Here is a 22870-nt window from a genome sequence, read left to right on the forward strand (position 1 = left end):
ATCTTGTCTTCCTAAATATGACACTGGTAGGCAGCTATTAAATATGTATGTGAACCTTGTCTCAAAGGAGTAGAACAAGATTATGTTGTGCAAAAACAATCCTAGATTTATAAATCAATGTGGATAATTGAAAAAATGTGGGTTCCTAGCAGCACATTTCAAATCTTGTTTAGTGTTGTGTTGAAGGCATAATGACTCCATAACTTGAAATACATTCTGCACTAAAGATACCCATTTATGTGTATGTTCTGATTTTCTTGCTTGTTCTTTTAGCCTACTGGAGGTTTTGGCTGTGTGTCAGTGTGGTGTATGAGCTTTTCCTCATCTTCATACTTTTTCAGGTAAGGATTTAAAAATTGCATCTTTTATGCAGTTTATTGGGGATTTTTAAAGACGTTTTGTAAAAGGTAATAAACATGAACAATAAAATGGGAAGTTTTCTTTAAAAGGAAGCATGCCAACACAGAAAGCTCTCTTTATACCAGACCAGATCACCGGTCCATCTAGTTCAGTATTATCTACTCTTGACTGGCTGCAGTTCTCCAGGGACCTACTTCTTACTGGACCCATCAGGATTTTAATCAGGCACCTTCTGCCTATAAAGCATGTGCTTTGCCTTATGCCCCCTCCCATAATACAATTTGTATAATTTAATTCTTCTTGGCATCAATTGTTGTTGTTTAGTCATTTAGTCATGCACAACTCTTCGTGACCCCATGGACCAGAGCACGCCAGGCACTCCTGTCTTCCACTGTCTCCTGCAGCTTGGTCAAACTCATGTTCATAGCTTTGAGAACAGTGTCCAACCATCTCGTCCTCTGTCGTCCCCTTCTCCTTGTGCCCTCAATCTTTCCCAACATCATGGTCTTTTCCAGGGAGTCTTCTCTTCTCATGAGGTGGCCAAAGTATTGGAGCCTCAGCTTCAGGATCTGTCCTTCCCGTGAGCACTCGGGGCTGATTTTCTTAAGAATGGATAGGTTTGATCTTCTTGCAGTCCATGGGACTCTCAAGAGTCTCCTCCAGCACCATAATTCAAAAGCGTCAATTCTTCAGCGATCAGCCTTCTTTATGGCCCATCTCTCGCTTCCATACATAACTACTGGGAAAACCATCGCTTTAACTATACAGACCTATATGGCATCCCTGCAGTCTAATATAAGATAATGTACCTGTGCAGAATGTTACTGAGAGCTGTCAGAAGAGGAGGTATCCACTCTTCTCAAGGCAAGGGGATTATTGCCTCTGCACTCATTTTCTTTCACACATCCATGTAAACAAAAGCCAAGGAAGCTTCTGTCAGGACTTTCCCCTCTGGCTAGGTAGGTAGTTCTTGGCAAAAGTGTTTGGGTAGCAGTCTCGTATCTTGCATGGGATTTCCTGAGAACTGTTAAGCTTATCACAGCACCTTATGGTACATGGGGACTAGTCTCTCAGAACACTGGGAGAGTATTTTAGCTACTATTTCATTTGCAAGTAAACCAGGAAAGCACTTCTTGGTAATTCCATAGGTTGTGAAAATTCTTATTCTTGATTTCAGTGTTCCCAGTTGAGCCTATTCCCTGTAGAAATGCCATAATAATCCAGGTCTGATTCTGTGAGAGTGCCCCTCCCCACTCTGAACAGCTCCAGAGGTTCCAGGCAGGCTCAGATACTCTCTTCCTGTCAGGTGTGTCAGAACCATGGGGCTTAAATACTACCAGCTTTGTAGTGGCCATGTACCTGCCCATCTGTTTCAAGTCAAAGCAATTATTTCTAGATGTGGATCTAGTCACCCTTTCAAAAAAAAAGGGGGGGGACTGCCTGAGCCAAGCTGCTTTTCTCCCTTTCAAAATGGAGCCTATACTTTCAAGGGTGAGAACCTTAAGCACAACTTCCTTAAAGCAGCCCTTTGTTAACAGGTGGCCTATTGGACTGAATAATGTTCATATGTGTTGCTCTTACACTCTTAGTTCTAGTCTCCTGTAGCCACGTGCCAGTTATTTGAGAGAAGATTTCACTTTCACCTCAAATGCCAAAGGATCTTGGGTAGCTTGCTTCTGTCGTTCAGGAAGCAAAGGTGCTCGTTGTTAATGAAGCATGTTCTATGGGTGCCACAATTAGGGGTGGAGTGCAGAGTACACTTAGGAGAGTGCTGCAGTAATTTTATTTTATTTATAAAGTTTATACACCGCTTGATTGTAAAAAACCATTACAAAAAGAAAAAACCATTAAATGAAGAAAACATTACAATATGTTAAAACATACAAAAAGTTAAAATACTAAAGCAGATTAAAATTCACATCAGCATTTCTAAGCATCTGGGTAGGCTTGTCTAAGCAATGTTTGTAGAAGGTACTGAAAAGAATACATTGAGGGGGCTTTTATCTGTCTTTAATATTGTCTTGTGTAGGTTATTAACTTATACTCTTTAAGTAGTGAATGGACACAGGGCTTTATACAATCTTTTATTTAAGGTAATGAAACCAAATGTGCTTGACTCTTCCACCTGTGTTGCCATTTTAGAAAATGTTAAAATTACTATTCAATAACAGTACAATATTTTGTCATATTAGAACTTGTTTTAACTGTTTCTTACTAATAGATGTGCTTAATTCTTTAGACTGTACATGATGGAAGACAGTTTATGAAATTCATTGATCCAAATTTAGGAGTCCCCTTACCAGAAAGAGATTATGGTGGAAATTGCCTTATATATGATCCAGACAATGGGACAGATCCCTTTCACAATATTTGGGTAAGAGACTGAAACTGAAATATCTGATTTAGCACTGAAGCTGATCTAAAAATTTGTGTTTGTATGATGTATCATTTGGTATTTGTGCTTAATGACAATACATCACCTGCCTCATAACCACTAATGTGTATTCTGTAATTCCATACAAGTGCAGAATTCAGATTCCTGAGAATCTCAGGCTTTACTAAAAAAAAAACAACCAAACCCCCCCCCCCCACAAAACCAAGCTTTCAGCATTTTTGGCTGGTATGATAAAATGTGAGTATGTGGTGCCTGGAGTAAATACCCTAGTCATAGAAGTTGTTGAGCGTTGTTTTCAGATATCAGTGGGCTGAAGATTGAGCCTGTATAGCTTGCCCCCCCCCCCCATGGCTAGTTAGAAACAAAACAAATTGTGTAAAATAAGCAAAATTTCACAGATCTATATTTGGGATTCAGCAATTCTATGCATGAAATTCTGTTGTTGTTGTTGTTGCACAAAATATACACATGCTGCTTATACCTACCAGCTGACCCTTCTATTGACCAGATAGTGCTATCCGTTTGCCTGTAACATAACTATGCACTTTAGAAGTGGGGTTAAATTATTTAATTGCTCTTTGCAATTCAAAGTGTACTGATGTAAAAGTATACCCTTTCTCTGTTGCTGTTAAAGTACATATCTGCCTTAGCATTTCAAAGCTAGAATATTTTACCTGCTCAGACTTAAGACTATAGAAAAAGAATAGGCTACTATCCAAGTCAAGTGTTACTGTGTTCTGGGGTTCAGAAATCTTGTCTGATTTTAGGAGGCACGTGGCAGTGAGAAAGGAAATATACAAGAGCCTCTGGATCAGCAAATTCTGCTTAAAATGTAGAGGCTATCACAATACCTCCACTGCAAATGTCTGTACTTAGCTTGCTATGGTGCTCCTTGCCAAAAGGAAAATATTGTGGCAAAGAAATTGTACATTTCCTAAGAGGGCTTAGCTATCAGTAGAAAATGTAATCCGTTGCCAGCTGATTATGCCAAATTCTGCCTTCATCCACCACCATTTTGTGAATGGCTTTTCCTCTGCACCACTGTTTCGAAACTGACTGGCTTCAATTTTCAGCCAACTCAAGTAGGTGGGGTAGAAAATTTGAGAACCTCTGATCTAAGATACAAGGCACTATTCTGTCAAAATTGAAATGTTACAAAAATTTGGGAGGAAAAGAATTAGATTTCCCAAAAATGCAATTGAAACAATGGATTAAAATTTATTTTGGGTTAGCGTTGTTGCCTTCCTGGATGAATATTTGCATTTTAGACGTAAGCAATAAAAGTATTGCCTTGTTGAAATTGACAGTATGTGTGTATCTAAAATATCTGATAAACTTTATGGGAAATACTCCAAACTGCAACCTAGTAATCAGTGAACTAGTTACCTTATAAACGGGTCTAATCTGTGTAACCCAGTTTTTCTGCTTGAATTAAAGGACAAACTAGATGGATTTGTTCCTGCTCATTTCCTTGGCTGGTATATAAAGGTGAGAATCGGTCCTTTTTGTGTTCAGCTATTGTTAGCATTTGCAGCTTGACTGCTTCTCCTTCAATGTTACCAGTGTGCAAAATCGATTATGTCAGGCACTCATCTGTGAAAAGGTTTAAACTGTGTTTGTTCAACTTCAACTATTTCTTACTATACTGGGTCATTAATTTCCTTCAAGGCTAGGAATCTTTTTACATGTTGTGTCCTCACATTTTGATACATAAACCTCTAAACCTCTGCATGTTAACAGCAACATATTTTATCTGGGTAATAGCCAGTATTTGTCTGGAGTAGACCTCTTGAAATCAATGGACATAAGCAACCACTGATTTCTCTGAGATTACTCAGAATATGATTTTCTTGGATATCACCTATTGTCAACAGTTGACTTCAGAACTTACAGTTTAATGACTTAATTGCAACTATGGGGGAACATTTGCTTAACATGGAATTTTGCAAGATGTTCTCATGTTGCTGCATCATCATAATAGTGCTCCATTAGGACAGCGCAACAACATCTGTATTTTTATATAGTTGTCATGGATATTTAGCATTTCTCTTCCAGGTAAAATGCTGATTGTGCTGCTCAGTATTTAATCTCAAAATTAAAGCAGCCCAGCCACCCATTGGCCCCTCGGTGAAAGGCAGCTTCTTTCAGTTGAGTAGCTTGTTAAACCTTCTGCTCCATCTTCTCTGTGACTTACAGGTACATGCAAGTGCCTAGTTTGGTAATCTTTTCTGCTCGTTTTGATTAAAACTAGAATATTGGACAGTTGATGCAGAGTTTGTCCCTGCAGGATAAACATGCATAGTACTTTCAGATCAAAATAGAAACATCCTTGAGAGTCACCCCAGGTTTTTGAAAGATGTCTGAAAACTTAAAGAATAGTTCTGTCTTCTGCTTGAAAATATGTTTACTAGTCTGCGCTTCTCATGGTTATAAGGTCTTCTGATCCGCTTGTCTGGAACTGCTGATCTTCAAAGGAGCAGAGAGATCTGGTGTGCAGCCTGCTATACTGTTATCTGCTATGGCTGCAAGCTTTCCCCGCTATATTTAACTCAGACTATTCTGAACCCTTTGTAGAGCACACTATATAATGCTTGTTCCTTTATTTAGTAACTCAAGATTTTGAATAATCTGTAGGATTAACTTTCCTTTTCGTTTTTTAAACCCTTTCAGACATTAATGATTCGTGATTGGTGGATGTGCATGATTATCAGTGTAATGTTTGAATTTCTGGAGTACAGTCTGGAACATCAGCTCCCAAATTTCAGTGAATGTTGGTGGGACCATGTGAGTACTGTTCTCTAAAGAAATATGCTAATGGCTCAAATTACTACGCCAAGAATCTACTTTAGGTGCTTTAGTTACTAATGTGAGTAGCATTAGGCGGATGGGGGTGTTTCTTTTTCTTTCTTTTTTAATCCTTGCTATCTGAAATCCAGGTAGTTCTAAACTGTAATATTGTCTGTATGAATTACCTTTTTGTGTATGCTAATTAAATGTCTGCTATATGGCATGCTTGAAAAAGACTTATGGTAGTTTATGGACTCTTCCCAATAAATATATTTCCTGTGTTTGGACATAGCAATGAGGAATGTGCAAGAGGAATTAACCTAGGACAACCTCATACTTGCAACCCCCACCTCCACTGCAGCTGTGAGGAGGGAACTGGAAGCTTTTGTTTGTTTTTGGGTAGCTACAGATTAAAATTACTTTAAACCCTAAAATATGGTTGGTCTTAACTATAGTATAGCAGAACTAACCAGCTTGGTAAGCATAGCTTAGAAGTTGGCTTACTTTACTAAACCCATAGTTAAGACTTAGCCACATGAGAGCAAAAGCATTTACCTCTATTGTTTACTAACCACAGCTTGAGAAATGTCATTTCTTGTCCACTTTAGGTTATACAACAATCATTTGAAATAATTTGTAGCATGTGTTAAGTACATATCAGAATTGTGCAAAGTTTTGTTGAAAACCTAATTTAATAGAAAGCAAAAGTAAAGTATATGCTTGTGAATCCACACTACTGCTAATGCTATGCCATAGAATATGTAGTGGTGGTTTAAGTTAGTTTTTCTTTTCTTTTTAAGTGGATTATGGATGTAGTAGTATGCAATGGACTTGGCATTTATTGTGGAATGAAGACTTTGGGGTGGCTTTCTTTGAAAACGTATTCATGGCAAGGACTTTGGAACATTCCGACATACAAGTACGTTAAATGATAAAATTTCATACCTAAATGAAATAACTTTAAATTCTATGTATGTTAATGTAACCTATTTATTTTCATTTGGGTTGTTATAGTCATTTCATTCTGATACAGACTAGGACTAATCTAGAGTAAATTATTTATTGCATTTCACAGAGGCGTTGCTCAAAAAGAGTCTTAAGGTGATTAACAGTCAGTATCCAATATACAACAAATGTGAACATATAACAATAGCTAAATGGCTAGTGATTACAACCTTTTTTAAAAAAGAATTTTTTAAAAACTAGAAATATGAATTTATGTGACATAAATATTTGACTTTCTGGAAGGTGATAGATTAGGCCAGCTGGCTTCCACAGGAGATGAGGAAGAGGCAGCAGGGTGCTTTTTGCCATTTTTACTACTAAAGCTATAAAAAGTAACTATGATATGAACCATATTTCCCATGAATGAAATTGTTGCTCTCTAGCTTCTGTAAATACTTCTCAAAATGCAAAGTTGAGTAAGTCAAAGCTGACCACCAATAACCAACTATGGCTTGCTAATTACCAGTGTAAAACCAAACGTTTCTTATGCATCATTTATATTTCTGATATGCTTATTCATTGCATTAGTCTTTAAAGAAGTGTGTTTTAGACAGTAATGTTCCCAGGTACCAAGTTCCTTATAGTTCCTTTCTTATAGCATCAGTCTTTAAAGACAGGAGAATAGCTTTCTTGATTGGCTTCATTCACACAAAACACTAAACCATGGCTTAGTCTTAATCGTTTGTAGTTCAACAAACCATAAGTCATCCATCTCTCAGCCGAGCAAACAAGTACAGTAATGGATTGTTTCTCTAAAGCTTGGTTTGTTTCCCAAACTTCTTCACTCATACCTTTATAACTTGACATGCATCTGGAGTAGGATGCCAAACAATCCATGGTTAAGCAAAACTGTTTGGTTCAAACATAATGTCAAATCATAGTAAAGGCAAACCATGGTTCATAAGCCAACAGCAAACAGTGCCTTTGCACTGTGGTTTGTAGCCAAAGAAAAAGCCCTTGGTTAATATGCAGAACTTCAAGCCCATGGAGTCATACATTCAAACAAACCATAGTTAGGCTGGACAAATAAAGACCATATTGTAGAAAAGAACAATGGCCAAATTGCTTTCTGTAAAGAAAAATTGTCTAGGAGCCATATGTGAAATCTCTTAATTTAGGATATTTACCACTTTTTCTCAAATGGTCTATATAAATGTGTATTGATAATTAACCATTTAAATAATGAATCCAGTTTTAACTAGAGGGATAGCCAAGCTCAAATCATGATCACTTCCAAACAAATCCATACTAATTATTGATTAGTATGATTATAGCAATACAGGGCGTAAGACAGTAATCTTGAAATATGAACAAAAATTCACTGATATTTGAAGCAAAGTAAGTTGATTTTGTATAACTTAATAAGCAATTTATTCAAACCTTTTTGGCTTAGCTCAAGGTCTAATATCTAAACAAAGTTAACAAATCCACCAAATTTATTCCCAGCATCCTTGAGCTGCAGTACTGACTATGGAACAGAGTTTTGGGTATTTGAATAGATAGTGAAATAAAAATCATAATTTAGTAACTTGTGACATGGTTAATGCAACACTTTTCATGAGATACTTGTGATTTTCTCCCTCAGAGGAAAAATGAAGAGAATTGCCTTCCAATTCACGCCATACAGCTGGGTTAAATTTGAGTGGAAGCCAGCATCCAGTCTTCGCAGATGGCTAGCAGTCTGTGGTATTATTTTTATAGTAAGGACCAATACTTTATTGTAGCTGCACCAAACTGACATAAGTGTTTAGAATTCTTCTTGCTTTTTAACATTACAAAGATGGAGTTCTCAAATTCTCCCCATGTCAGAAAAAGACTCATTGAGTCTGACATAGTGAAGGGTAGGGTTTCTCTAGCAGCATGCCGATATTTATCCCAGGAGCAAGGCAATTGTAAGAAGTAAGGAGAGAAGAAACCATCTGTACCCATAGCATCTGCAAGTATCTATAAACTGTGCAGAGTGTGCTATTTTATAGCAGGGATTGCTATTTCATTTATTATAAGCCATTTTGGCCCAATGAGTGTGTAACACTCAGCCTAAACCATGGCTTAACATTACTGGGCAAATGTGTGGGTTTCTGGAGAAAAGATTGCAACCTCTTCTGGTCCTGATGCTGTGAGCTAAGCCATGCTTTGGTTTAATATTGCATCTGAACCTGGGCTTATGGTTTATCTTGCTGCAGACAAACCTCAAGCTGTAAGCCGTAGAACAGAGCCTGGCTACAAGTCATTGTTTGTCTGGAGTGGGATAAACCACAAACTTGGAATTGGGCATAACATTAAGCCAAGCTATGACAGCCCACAGAAGCACCATAATGGAGCATAATGGTTGCGATGTTCTCTTGGGGAACCTGTTCAATGTTTGGCTTAACGTTGAGTGAAACTAGATCTTTGAGTGTGACAGAAGTGGGGTAAAATTTTATTAAGTTCCCTGTTAATACCTGTGCAGGGAAGCCAAGAACATGCTTCCCCATTGTTCCACTGTTGTATAGCTAAAGACAGAAAGATGGCCACCTGTGTGGTTCTCTGATTCTGAAGTAAGAGAAAATACCTCCTTATTACCTCTGGGGGAGGAATATCATTCTTGCAAGGTACTGCAAGTATATTCAAATTCCTATACTTAAGGATTTACAGCATGTTTTAGATATGAATAATTGGAAACCACCTGAAATTAAGTGATTGAATGGCACATGTCTGTCAGTTTTTATTAGCAGAGTTGAACACTTTTTACTTGAAATTCGTCTTGTGGATGCCTCCAGAACACTATCTGGTCCTGCTGCGGCTTGTCTTTTATGTGAATGTGGGAGGTGTAGCCATGAGAGAGATCTATGACTTCATGGATGATCCGTAAGTGGTTACTCTTATTCATGCTTATTTGCTTAATTTTAGAATTTGTGAGAATTGCTGCCTTTTAGTGGCAAAAATATTAGGGCAATGGATGGATCAGTCTGCTGCTGCTGCTAAAACATCTATAGCCTTGAGAAGAGTTGCAGTTTTTTGTTTTCAGACACGAAATATATCATTGTTTGCCAGTTATATGCTTTGGATTGCAAAATGTCACTTTGCTGTGTGCTGTCCTCAAACGTTACCACACAACAACCTGAAAATATGCTCATGATTCATATTAGCTTGGGCACAGTTAGCTTTTGCATAGAACAGCACTTTGAATGGCCTTTTCTAAGGGACTGAATGATTGAAGGAAATAGCTGTGTCTGGAGGGTCTAGCTATAAGACCCTTCTTAAATCTTGTTCCTTGAGATTTTCCAACAGATCTCTTTCACGTCCTATACATCTTTAGAATTTTATAAGTGTCTGCCCTCGCATGGCAGTGCATGCACTAAACACCTGCCTGATTAGAGCTTGTTCCTTCTGCTTCCTTGTTTAGCAAACAGTAGGACCCAGATCCCTCAGGTTGAGTTTGGTTTTGGCTTAGTGGTGATGGAACAAACTGGCTGATCCCACTACTTAAGCTTATTGTTTCTTCACTGACCAACACAAAAAGTGTCTGTGTTCAGAATCTAGGGTTCCAATACTTTATGAAGATCAGTTTCACTTGCAAGTCTTTGACTCCTAGAACTGGGAAGAAGGGCCCAACCTGATTACTTAGTCGGATTTCAGGACATTCAGCAGTGACAGGCCATTCCCTGCCCCCTGGTGTTGGACCTACTGATTTGGGATGTACTTCCTGCTTTAAGGTAAGAAGAGGCCTCCGTTTCTCATTAGTGAGCTCCTCTCCTCAGCACCCCGGCCCATCTTCTAGTCCTTGTGTTTGAGTTGAAAAAACATCTTGTCTCTTGTTCTTCTGCCCTCTGTTCAACTAAATGGCATAACATTGGAACAGGGGAGCATCATAAGTCACCAGTGCCTCATTCACTGTGTTGCCATTCTTTGCTAATTCAAGATGCAGAAATTGATGACTACATGCAGCAAAGAAAGCAATCATGAGTTATAGATGAACAATATTCTACTACTTGCTTTTCTTATTGCTAAAGTGATAGCACATCCTAGTTCTGCTGATGTTCCAGATCCATATGAAGTTAAGAAGAATTTCCCTACTCTCACATTTTCCGCGGATGGGAATGTTGGAAGCAAAAGAACGGTCTCTATAACTGCCTTTTTTCCTCCCTAAAAGGCATCTTTTCAAACACAACATATATAATTCTCTGAAAAATCTTAGCCTTTTACTTCTTTTCTGATACCTTCTACATCAATTTATGAGGAAGTCAGAATGATTTATCAAACAATTCCTAAATAATATTTGTTTAGAGGAACCATTTCCTGCAAAACATCCCAGATTTTACTGTGTACATGCTACTGTCATGCAGCAGGAAAGCTGCTCATTTAAGAGTCTATAAACTTAACATTCATTTGCAAATGTGATTTTTATCAGTCTTTTTCCATCTGCAGCAAAAGATTTGGGAGTGTATAGGCCCAAATGTGGGGAAACTTCTTGAATTCAAGACAGAAGTGAAGGCTCTTATCCCTGCCTTTCTAATGGCTAACTACACATGTGCCAGATGACAGAGTAATCAGCTTTGTAGTCAGTTTTTCTTTTCTTTTACTGATGCTGCGTTCACAAGAGTCCTTTTGTTCTGAGGCCTTTCTACTTCATATATTCTTGGCAAATATGTTTTGCCTTTCCCTAAAGAGTTTTTTGCATTTTCCCCCTACTTCAGTTAGCGGGACAGTTGTCTGCAGCTTTCTTCTTTCGTTTCTTGCTCAGGTGGGCAAAACTACCTAAGCTGCCTCCCTCCCAATAATGGCTGCTTGGTTCATGGCATGGGGGGAGGGCTTTAAAACTCCTTTCAATATGGCAAGGAAGCTCCTTTTGCAGCCAGCAACAGCCTATCTTTTCTTCCTTGGAGAGGCCACCATCAACAAGACATATGGGGCCTGTGAAACTTCAGAAAGAGCAACATACTGGAACAGCTCCTATTTGTGAATCTCCTTCTGGGAGGAGGTTCTAGATGCCTCACAACTAAGCACAGCCTCTGTGAAGGTGGCAACAAACAGGTATACTTAAAGCAAAATGTTGTATTGATCTACTGGACTGTATCCACAAAGCCGACCATATACTGTGAGCAGTAAGATGGCAGGGCCACTTAACAACTGAGGAGGCTTGACTTAGAGCCTGAGGATTTCTTCGCTGACAAAATGCCAAGGCAGTTTGGACATTTGAACTTTCTGGGAAATTTTTAAATGGCAAGATACTTGTCTTGAATTCCTGATTTCTCTTTGAAAATCTTTACCACTTGTACCTCTTTCAAAACGGCTGGCCGTTCTTGGTTATGGTGGTCAAATGTCTTCTTAAAGGTCCCATGCTTCTTTTTTATCCCTGTTGATTTTCGGAAGAAAATAATCATATGAAACGAGCTGAGTCACTCATTTTTGCTTCTCTGAACATATCAGAAAAAATTAAGGACTTCAGATTGGTTTTAAGTTTGATTATTTTAACAATCTTTGGCATAGCTAAGATCAAATTATTGATTTAAATACTTAGGTTTGATTCAAAAGGTTCTAAAGCTGTCTTGCAGTGGAGTCCATCCTAGGCACACCATATAAGCATCAGTGCGTAGACTGTTTTAATTGTCCTGACAGTAAAATAATTCTGTGAAATATGAACAATAGCACTGATGTTCAAGGCAGCTCTTTGTAAATAGATACATTTCTTTGTCATTGAATTCAAGTTTGGTTGAATAAATCTCGCCTTTCAACAGCACATTGTCTGTAAGGCAGGAAACTTTCCACTGTTACTGCTTCTTAGTGGCTTCCTTATTGATTGCATGCTTTGTAGGAGATGGAGAAGAGTAGCTTCTGCTCTGCCTCCACAATCAGCTTGTCAAATACATGGAGAGAGATGTAGGGGACTATTATCCTGAATTTAGTAAAGTATTTTCATCATGTTGTATTAGAGTGGTACTCAAGTCAGTCCAAAACAATCTTGAAAAATGAAGAAGGAAAGTTAATGACAAGCTACAGTCCATCACAGAACAGAATAACCTGAAGTCTCCAATATGGATCAAGTAAACAACTGGGATTTTTAAGGATCTCATCTTGAGTACACTTTGGCCAGGTGTTGCTGTTGATTATTTATTAAATTTGTTTACACCCTTCATCTGAAGATCACAGAGCAGCTCACAACATAAAAATACAAAATGAGAATGCAAAATACAGAATAAAACAAAAAATAAACCAGTAACATCCCTGCCACAAACACATTTAAAAGGACATGTTAATCAGCCCAAGGCCTGGTTAAAGTTCATATAGAGAGAGTCTGATTTGCCCTCTACACTGAAAAAAGTTGTTGGAATGAGATGCAACAGCCAAACTTCAACAGAAGGCAGTACTCCCCCCCCCCCCAGTTCTCTGTAAATTTAGATCTTTTCCCAATAGTAGAGCAGGAAATTGAAAGCCCAATTACTCATATTGTTGCTCTTCAGTACCTTTCTTTTTTCAGGCAGACAATGTTGACATGGTCATTGCCACCCCTTCAATCTTAAATAGCCTTTTAGTTCCTTTTCACTGTCATGCTGCTCTTCATCTCTTCCCCCAGTTCTGCCATGCACTTACCTATGGCTACCATGATTAAGTTTCACTTTGCAGTTTGTCGTGCTGTGTTTTGAAAAACATGGAAAACTGGATTGGGAAGATGGGAGGAAAGTATTGGTGTCATTCCCTCTGGATTATATAAATAATGCACTGTTAAGGTTATTTTCAAAGAATAAGGTCAAGAGGATATGGAATCAAAGCAATTTGATGTCAGTGGTGGGTGTGTTAGTCCTAGATAGCTAGCTGATGGAAGCAGGTATACCAGTGGTAGAGCTTTGGTTGGTCTTATCTCTTGGAAGTATCCATTGGGGTTCCTGACAAGTTTTGTGGAGAAAGGTTCAGACCATAGAAGTTTCCCTACCTGATTCAGGCCTAAGATCATACATGGTTTACGATCCTTGATATTAAAAGCATGAAGTGAACTGAAGACAAATCAGGATGATAAGGTGAAACCTAACAACAGTGGGAGTATAAAAAGTCCTATTATTATTATAATTAATTAATTAATTAATTAATTAATTAAATTTGTATAACCGCCCTATACCCGCAGGTCTCAGGGCAGTTCACAATATAAAAACATGTGCTAAATAGGAACACAGGGCATCACCACATTTGAATTGAGACCCATTTCTTTTTGTGGTAAGATACTTTATTCAGCTATTTGAAAAATAGTCAAATTACAGTTTGTTAGAGGCTGCAGAGACCTGGGAGCTCTTTGCCCCTCTGCTGATTGCACACCAAGACTAGATGTGAGTGGTATGGACTTGTCCTGAATAGTATTTCGTTTTTTTAAGAGTAAATGGGTGGGTTTTCTCCCATATGGGTTCTACGTGATCACACTATTCTTGGTTTCCCCTCCTCTTGCCTACAGTGCCTTACTCATCTCAGACTTTTTGGAGTTATCTCCTTTGCAATCTTCAGACCAGTCTAGTTTGTTGCCCCGACATTGCTTACAACACATTGTAGTTTGGAATCTAGGGGCTGACTGGTAGAGAGCCAATCTGTAGATGACAATCTTGCTTTACAGTATTCTTGTGCAAGGTGGGACCTCTTGAAGGGCTTTTTAGTGCCTTCCAGCTCTATGTCATAGCTGACTGCAAGCACATAGGTAAGGGCCTTATAGTAAGACAGACTACTGAACCAGCTAATTTGGTGTTGCCTCATTTGCCTAGCAGAAAGATCTCATGTAGAGGTTTTTCTCAGCAATAATATCTGAGATCTTTCATCTGGAGATACCAGGGGTTGAATCTGCATGGCTTAGTGATAGAACATATGGCATATTTCTTTTTCCACTCTCTAGAAATGGACATGAAAATGCACTGTTGATCTAGGGTAGAAACATCTCCCAAGTGTTGTCTGGAATACCAACTAGATTTGTATCATTTGTACCTGCAGTCCTTCTTACTGAGATATGAGATAGCTATGGGAGACCCTGTTTCTCAATTTTCAGTGGATATTCTCAAAATTTTGAAAACATATGTTCTGTTCTTCCAGTGCTATCTGGATGCTGATACACTGCAGTGTCCTTGCTCCATTTCCCTGGTTGAAAACTTGCTCACCACTGTCCTATGAAAACTAGCTTTTCCTGAAAAATTGTCAATCCAGTCTGTTTTATTTGTGATTGTTCTTCAATAGTAAATCGTAATCACTTTGGAAATCCTGTATTGGTAGGCAGTATTTTAAGAGGCAGTTGAGAGTTGCAAGATTTTGAAAAGATTGCTGAATTCCTTTTTTGCAGACTGCATTCATGGCGATATAGATATTTTGAAACACCTAATATATATGTTGAAGACATTTCCTAATGCCCTGTGTGACCAAGAAACTGAACACAACAAAAGCCATATGTCATTGTCAGTTCATCAGCTTCCACGAAGTTCTGTGGAACAAAGCAAATACTTTGCAGTCTGGCACAGCTGAGAGGTCAAAAAACCTCTGTCTCTCATGCTTGATTCTGGGATCACCAGGGACACAGGGTCCACCCAACCTCACTGGCATTGCTTTGTGTATGTTTTCACTTTCCTCCATATAAATGAATGGTGTTCATTCCAACAGAGAAAATATATAGTATTGCCGGCAACCCTGACTGGCTGACCTAGCCATCATCAACAGAGACTTCAGCTTAGGGTAGGAAAAACAGAACAGTGTTCCTTCCCATCCTGCTGAAGGTGGTTCCAGTGTAGAGAAAGAAGGGAGCAATACACTTCTGGTGTATTGCCACCAATATCTGGATTTAAGAGGAGGGAAGACAGCACTGTAGAGAACTGCCACTTCTCTGTGTTAAACACAGCTGCAGAGTTGGGGCTGTGAAAATAAATTGTCCCGCTCCACTCTTCCAGGACTGGAGGAAATACTTAGTTTGGAGAAACAGAGGACAGGCCAGATTTGGAAAATCATGCCCTGTCTGAAGCAATTGTTTGCAGGAGGGAAATGTCCACACACACTCATTGGGCAACATTTTAATGCTAGTAAATAGAATAAGGGCAATAAGGATTAACTTTTCTTGCTAGAGCAGTGGCTCTTGTTTAAAAGTTTCCTTGTGTAGATTTTTCCAGGAAGTGTGTGTTTTAAGGCAACAAATAGGGGATGTGACTTTTTATTTCCCACTGTAGAAACAGATAACTTAGTCATGCCTCTTGAAGAATTTTGCTGGAGCTTGTTTTGTTAGAGCTTGTCACTTCAAAGTTCATTTGCTCTTGTCATGTTACTGAACAATAAAGTTCTGCTTTGTAAATAAGGGGAAACTGCACACTAGATTATTTGCTTTTCAACTGTTAAGCCACACAAAATTGCTATATATTTTTTTCAACCTTTAGTGGTAGAAATTAGAAGGGCAGTTGTTAAATTAAACTGTATCTTCCTTTTTTTTTTAATTGCTGAAGAACAAAGCTATTATACAGTATTGTGTGTAATATGGTCTTGTTATCAGAGAAGTGCCTATTCTGTTTTTGTTTTGGAAATACCATTTTGAATGTACACCTATGCACTAATGCTGTTTTATTATTGCAGAAAGTTCTATAAGAAGTTGGGTCAGCAAGCATGGCTGGTTGCTGCTATCACAGCTACAGAGTTCCTTATTGTGGTAAAATATGATCCCTACACTCTGACGTTATCACTTCCTTTCTACATTACTCAGTGCTGGATTCTTGGAGTCACACTTGTGCTTATTTGGACAGTGTGGCGTTTCTTTATTCGGTAAGCAAGGGTTGACTGGACTAGGTGAACTCATGGTCTGATCCACCAGGCGTCTATCGACAGTGCTAGTCTGGGCATACCCTGGAACTGGCTCACTGCATGCATTTTCTCCCTTTCTCCATTGCTGCAGGCTAATTCCTGCTCCTGCCACTTTGCTTAAAGCCACTGGGCCAGAATCAACTAAACAGTTGAGATAGTGGAAGCCAGTGCCCCCACTCTTCTCTCCCTACGCATCTCTACCAAAAAGGCAGGGGGGGCATGTATATGTCAGGAGAGTCCCCCAGAACAATGTACAGGGGAGAAGACTGGAGATTCTGTTCTGTCTGGCAGACAAATGCATGTGCTGATGGAATGGTTATAATTGTGCAACACTGAATTCCACCCTTCAGCTCTAAATCTGGGGGAGAAAATGGGAGCAGCTGCTTGCACAATGGAGAAACTGAATTGATAGTGGCAACTTGCTCCTTGTCTTTTAGTAGCTGGACAGTTGGAATTGATGGAGTTTATAAAGAAGTGGGGGGGAACAAATTTGTGTGTGGGGTGGGAAGGATATTCTCCAAATCCTGAGTATTTACACGGCTACTGTAGTTGCTGTAGAATTATCAGTTTAGAACTAGGAAATGCTTAATGTTTGGCTATAGCTAAACATTAAGCATTTCCTAGTTCTAAACTGATAATTTGGTCATATAATTGCCTCATTCAGGGAAATGAAAAGAAGCAACAAAAGGACTGAGCTTTTTCTAAATTTATGGTGTTTCTCTTTTTTTCCCTCTGATATTTTTCTAAAATGTATTTGTTTTATTTCTAGAAATATCACCTTACGGTATAAAGAGATAAGAAGGCAAAAACAAGAACATAAATATGGGAAGGACAATTGTTTAAGCAATGGTGATGGACATCCTGTACTGGCAGATGAGCACAGTGGGAATAAACTCAGAGAGAAAGAACTTTGAACTTGAGTAATGAATTAAGGACTGAGAGAGTTATTTTTCTTGCAAGTTTAACCCTCCCTAGTTTTGTAAGTTTTGATGTTTTCTCATGAATGAGAATCCTTTTGGAAAAGGTGCCACCTAATCTCTCTTGAGGAAGGTGTTTACAACTAACGCTAGAAGCAATGCTTCCCCCAAAAGGGGAACTCCGCCTAAGTGTGTTATAAATGTCTGTCATCTTACAAAATGGAGGATTAAACAGGTGCAAAGGGAATCTTAGTAGCCTCAGTTCTGGAAAACCATGGCTGTTTGTGGGGCGTCAGGAACACATTTTATGGAATAAATATGTGCACTGTGAAAAACAGTTTGGTATTTTCCGCTGCAACTACCTTGGACTGTGGTACTAATATGTCCTCCTCATCCATTCATTTCCATTCAACTATTAATACAATATCAACAAAATAAATGGAGAGATGCAATTGAAGCTCGAGAACAAACTGCATAACTTTGCACAATATACTATTGCAAACCGCTCTTGGGGGGTCCTGGATCTAGTTGCCTATGTCTCAAAGCAAAGGTGCATTACCTTGAAACAGCCTGCTAGTTTTATACTGCATCCTCTTGATACCAAATACCTCTTCAGTTCATATTTATCCTGGTCTTAGGCCAGAAAGTTTAACTTTCCTGTTTGTTAGCTAAATAGAGCAAGTGAAGGCTATAATGAACGTGAAAAATATTTAATCCACCAAAGCCGTGTGTTCTTTGCCTTATTTTTCTACCACTGAGCTGGTTTCTGCTCTTGCCTTGAGTCTTAGGACCGCCTCCCCCCCCCCCCCCAATTGCACATGGCAGAGCATGTCATATGATCATCCAGAACTGTCTTGTTACTTCTAGAGTTTAAGCTGCACTAGGTAAGGTGGAGTTATATCGAGGCAACTGCAGTGTGCACAGTCAGCCACTATATGCTAAAAGGCTACTGCTCACGAGAGCATCCAGTCCAAGAACTCTGGCTGTCTTATTTGTCATTTGCCTCCTAAAACTCCATTGAACAAATGGGAGTTTATGTTACAAATATATTCTCTACAATTAGAGTTGTCATAGGAACGGGTTTCACATTCCTAAAACAGTTGTGTGAATTTTCTCCTTAAATGTAACACTAAATTAATATTAACAAAATAACACTGTCTTAAATCTGTTGAAACTTCTGGAAATTTGCTTTGAAGTGAATATAAGTTAAAATGTTAGCCCTACCCTCCCTCCCCCCCTCTCTCCCTCTCCCCTCCCCTCCCCCAATAAAATCTCAAAAATGCTGCGGGTTAAAGCACAATGCACAGACCTTGGCTTCATTTCATGTCAATACTTGAATGGGAAAACAAGTCTGCCTTTGCCTTGTTTCTACAATGACACTAATGTTCTCTTCTTAAACAATAGACACTTTCAGCAGGGCAAAATTTAAAAAAATATTTCCATATAAATGAATCTTAGAAAACTCAGCAAATGAAGTAATTTTTTTAGCATATAAAATGACTGAAGGAACTCTGTTTCATGATGATCAGAATGAGGAAGATCATATGAAGCTTATTTCTTGATTTGTGCGAGATTTACTGCTGTTAAGTCACTGAATGGGTGATGTTTATAATTAGGATTTTTCAGCTGTTCAGTAATAAGAAATACTATGGCTATAACTAGGCATTAACAGACATCTTAAAAGAGCAGATGCTGAGTTGAGCTGGTACATAAAAACAAGCCTCTCCCCACATGGAAGCAGTAGGTTTTTGAAGTTGTTCAGGTTAATTTTGTACCTGTTTTGTGAACTGACTAGAGGTAGTACCAGTGTACCTGTGCTAATGTGGCCCTAGTTTTTCAAGGCTTGCATAGGCATATAGTCCATGTCTGTTTTTGTACTAGTAAACTCTGCCCCCTTGTAATTTTGTATTGTAGTGTCCTCCATGTATTCTGGTGGTAACAAGTGCAATGGGGAGAACGTGAAAGGAATTTTAACTTTGTTTTGTTTTTTGAGGAACCAATTGTGTAAAATTTGAGGTATAAGGGGGGGGGATTGAAGTTGACCTCCTCTTAAAACATTACTTTTGTACTGATCTTTATGTTCATTGAAATATTGAGTCTTACAGTTATAGTCTGGATAACTGAACAGATGTAATAAAAGGTTGTTTGCTGGTGTGTCCTGAATTACAAATTTTGTTTTGGAGGGGAGTGGGTTCTCATTGACTACATAGCTGTGATTTTCTAAGAGTGATGGAAAAGCCTAACTCATTGAAGAGTTATTAATGTGGCTACACTAAAAGTAGATAATTAGGAACATTCTCTTAACTTTCCCAAGGTTTAAATAGGCACACCTAGGTCCTGTTGGTTTTAAGGGAACATGGATCTGTATTGCACCAAATTATTCAGGAATATCTTGAATTTCCTGTGGAAGTAAAAAAAAATGGTTACAGGTCAAATCACATTTCTTGTTCATAAAGCTGGGGGGCCAATAGACAAGGAGAAGCTGATTCATGTAGACTTTCCATTAAGCACGAAAAGAGCTTTCAGATTTTTCTTCAGGCTACATTTGTCACACTTGCAAGATAGTTAGCCTAGAGATATGGCTGTAGTGCTAACATTACACAAGAGGCTCACTGCCAGTTCTCTCCTTGCTGGAATATCAGTTTCATCATCTGTGAGGTTGAAAAAACCAGTTATTGACCCCTTCTTCTGAGTTTCTGAAATCTGACCTCTGGCTGTGGAAGTGTAGTGATGCTTTCTCCCAGTATTCTGTCTTCCAGAATTAAGGGTTCACCAGGAGCTTATGTTGCAATGCCATAATGTAAAATAGGTGTCAAGGAGTACAGAATGAACTGCAGCTGTCTTGTTACTAATATTACCTACTATATATTTTAATTTAGACACTTGCGTAAGCAAAGGTGTATGAGTGCCATCTGTCTATAGCTATAATCCTTATAGCTGCTTTTGCATCAGTACAGAGGTACTGAGCACATGGCCAGGTTCTGGTAAATATGGGTTTTGCTTAAAATGTAAAATGGATTAAATTCCCTATTACATTTTTTAAATGTATATCATACCTTATGCGTTATTTGCTTATTGGAACTGACTTTAATTTTAGGCCATGTCCAATAATGCATAGGAGAAAATAAATATAAAAGCTATTGTTTCTATTACTCTAGGCTTTAGGTATAGGAAACTCTGGACTGTGTGGCACAGTAAACACTGCCTAATTAGCATGTGATAGCTGTGTTTGTACAAAACATAATATATTCTGGTGTAGACTAGAGTCAAATTAAGTATGGAAGGAGAGGGAGGTCGGTCTAGGAGAAAAATACTATGGTAGTGGGGACTACAATTGATAGGAATTACGGATAAAGATAAACCAAAGAAACCTCACCTTAAATAGAACCTGTTCTGGACCATCCTTTGATTTGTAAGCCTTTATCAGACACTGCCTACATATTTCTAACTGTTTCTGAGAGCAGAAAAATCTCAGGAGCCCAAATTCCAAGATGCTTCATTTCCTATGTGACTATAAATCCAACACTCACATTGAAAGATGCTGATAACAGCCCTTGCTGCCTTGGCACTATTTCTGGTTAATTTGAGCTCAGAAATACGAAAGTGATGCTTAGTGTGAAAAGGTAAATGAGCTGTCTTTCAGAGTCTGTCTGAAAAGTGTTAAAAAGAACTTAGCACTTGTCTGAAGCCTATGCTGTTAAAAAAAAATGCAGAGAGAAAACAGCTTCCATTTATGGTGCAGTGCTTCTGGGTGCCAGCCTGACATCTTTGCAAAAAGTGTTGTTTTCTAAAGACAGAATTGTAGTGTTGAAAGGGATGATGAGGGTCATCTAGTCGAGCTACTGCAATCCAGGAATCTTTTGCCCAATACGGGGCACAAATTTGAAAACATTTATGAGCTGCAGTGGGCTAATGAACAGTTATTAGTGCTGGCTTCAATACGAAACCTAGGTTCCAGTCGTTGGGGGGTCAAGGAAGCAGCAAAAGTAGATAGGTTCCCCCCCCCCCCGACCGCCACATACTAATCTATGCCCAAAGCCCCTGTATATCTCAGATCTGGCTCAAAAACAAAATCACGCAAGAAGGCATCAGTTGCCACAGGCATTTTGATCTATTGGAGCACATCATTGTTTCCAGTAAGGATGTTCTGAACTGAAGGCTTTATATACATATATACACTATGTATAGTACACTATACATTGAAAGCATATTGAAAGCATATTTCCCTCGAAGAATTCTGGGCACTGTTGTTTACCCCTCACAGAGTTTCATTCACAGCAACCCTTTTATCTGAAAAAATATTATCCACTTTTCCCAAAAATATTGCGAGTCAGTTTACAACATATAAAATTCAATAAAGTCAATCTTCTGTATACACTTAAAGCATAATTTTAAACCTCAGTAGGTACAGTATACAGTTAGGGAATTCCACATGGCCTGCTTGTGCTGGGTTCTGTTTCACAGTAACACAGGGCGTTAGAAACTGGCTTCTATTTATATAATAAGGTGATTCAGAAGTCTATATAGCAACAAATGCAGTGTGCTAAAAGGAATTCAGCCATCTTCTAAAAATCTAAATTATTTCCAAGGTGGTGTACACTTTGCTATTTTATTAAATTTGTCTTATCGCCTTTCATACATTAATTTTAGGGTTGCTCAAAACATAAACAAGATTTTTTAAAAATGCATAATAAAAACAATAACAAAAAAACCCCACCTCACAAACTGATACCCCCTCTCCCACAAACACATTTAAAAGAGTATAGGATGTTAATCAGCCTGGTTAAGAGGAATGTTTTTGCCAGGCACCTAAAAGTGTATAATGAAGGTGCCAGCCAAATCTCCCTGGAGAAAACGTTCTACAAATGGGGAGCTACTGCAAAAAAAGGCCCATTCTCATGTTGTCACACACTGGACCCCTCGTGGAGGAGACATACAAAGAAGGGTCTCAGATGATGATCCCAGGTTCCAGGTAGGTTCATATGGGGAGAAGCAGTCCTTGAGGTATTGAAGCCCTAAGCCATTTAAGGCTTTATTGCTCAAAACCAGCACTTTGACTTGGGCCTGGAAACTAAATTGGCAGCCAGTGTAGTCAGGCCAGGATCAGTGCTAAAACCATTTTGCCTCAGTGAGCAACCTGGCCACCAAATTCTGTACCAGCTGAACTTTCTGAATTATCTTCAGAGGCAGGCAGAGGGGAGACAGGCAGTAGTTTAATGGGAACAAGCAGCTTGAACTAGGCAAATGCTCTCATAAGAGCCAGGTTTTAGTTGCTCCCAAAAAAGCAAGGAGTAAGAGAGACAAATAAACCCACTTGGGGAGCTCTTTCCACAGTCTAGTTGGAAAAGTCATGTCATGGGACCCACCCATGAAATGTCAGGCATTAGGAGGACCATTAAGCAGCTTGGGCTGTTGAGTGCCTGGGCAGACTCACATGGAAGGAGTGGATATTTCCCCCTAGATACTGAGGTGTTAACAGTATTTTAGACTCTCACAGAACTGTCAGGTTCATAGTTCAGTCTGTCAACCGCTATGTGTCACCAGTAAGCCACTTAAATAAATGTTAATTCTGCAAAATGTATTTTGATTGCGGTGTCCTGCTCCCATGCCCCCAGTCCTTTTTAAC

The 22870-nt window shown here is 38.8% G+C and overlaps 1 protein-coding gene across 1 annotated transcript in view; it reads left to right on the top strand.

The window, feature by feature from the left end:
- Positions 1-19398, top strand: part of PTDSS2 (phosphatidylserine synthase 2) — a 38364-nt gene extending 18966 nt beyond the window's left edge. The window contains exons 4-12 of the mRNA XM_083615567.1: positions 274-341; positions 2600-2734; positions 4193-4243; positions 5426-5539; positions 6343-6461; positions 8133-8247; positions 9249-9394; positions 16103-16288; positions 17097-19398. Coding sequence (XP_083471693.1) covers positions 274-341; positions 2600-2734; positions 4193-4243; positions 5426-5539; positions 6343-6461; positions 8133-8247; positions 9249-9394; positions 16103-16288; positions 17097-17241 — 1079 coding nt within the window. The 3' untranslated portion in view covers positions 17242-19398. The remainder of the gene's footprint in view (positions 1-273; positions 342-2599; positions 2735-4192; positions 4244-5425; positions 5540-6342; positions 6462-8132; positions 8248-9248; positions 9395-16102; positions 16289-17096) is intronic.
- Positions 19399-22870: the final 3472 nt, after the last annotated feature.

Source organism: Podarcis filfolensis (genome assembly GCF_964270895.1).
Source record: "Podarcis filfolensis genome assembly, chromosome: 1".
NCBI classification, from domain to species: Eukaryota; Metazoa; Chordata; class Lepidosauria; order Squamata; family Lacertidae; genus Podarcis; species Podarcis filfolensis.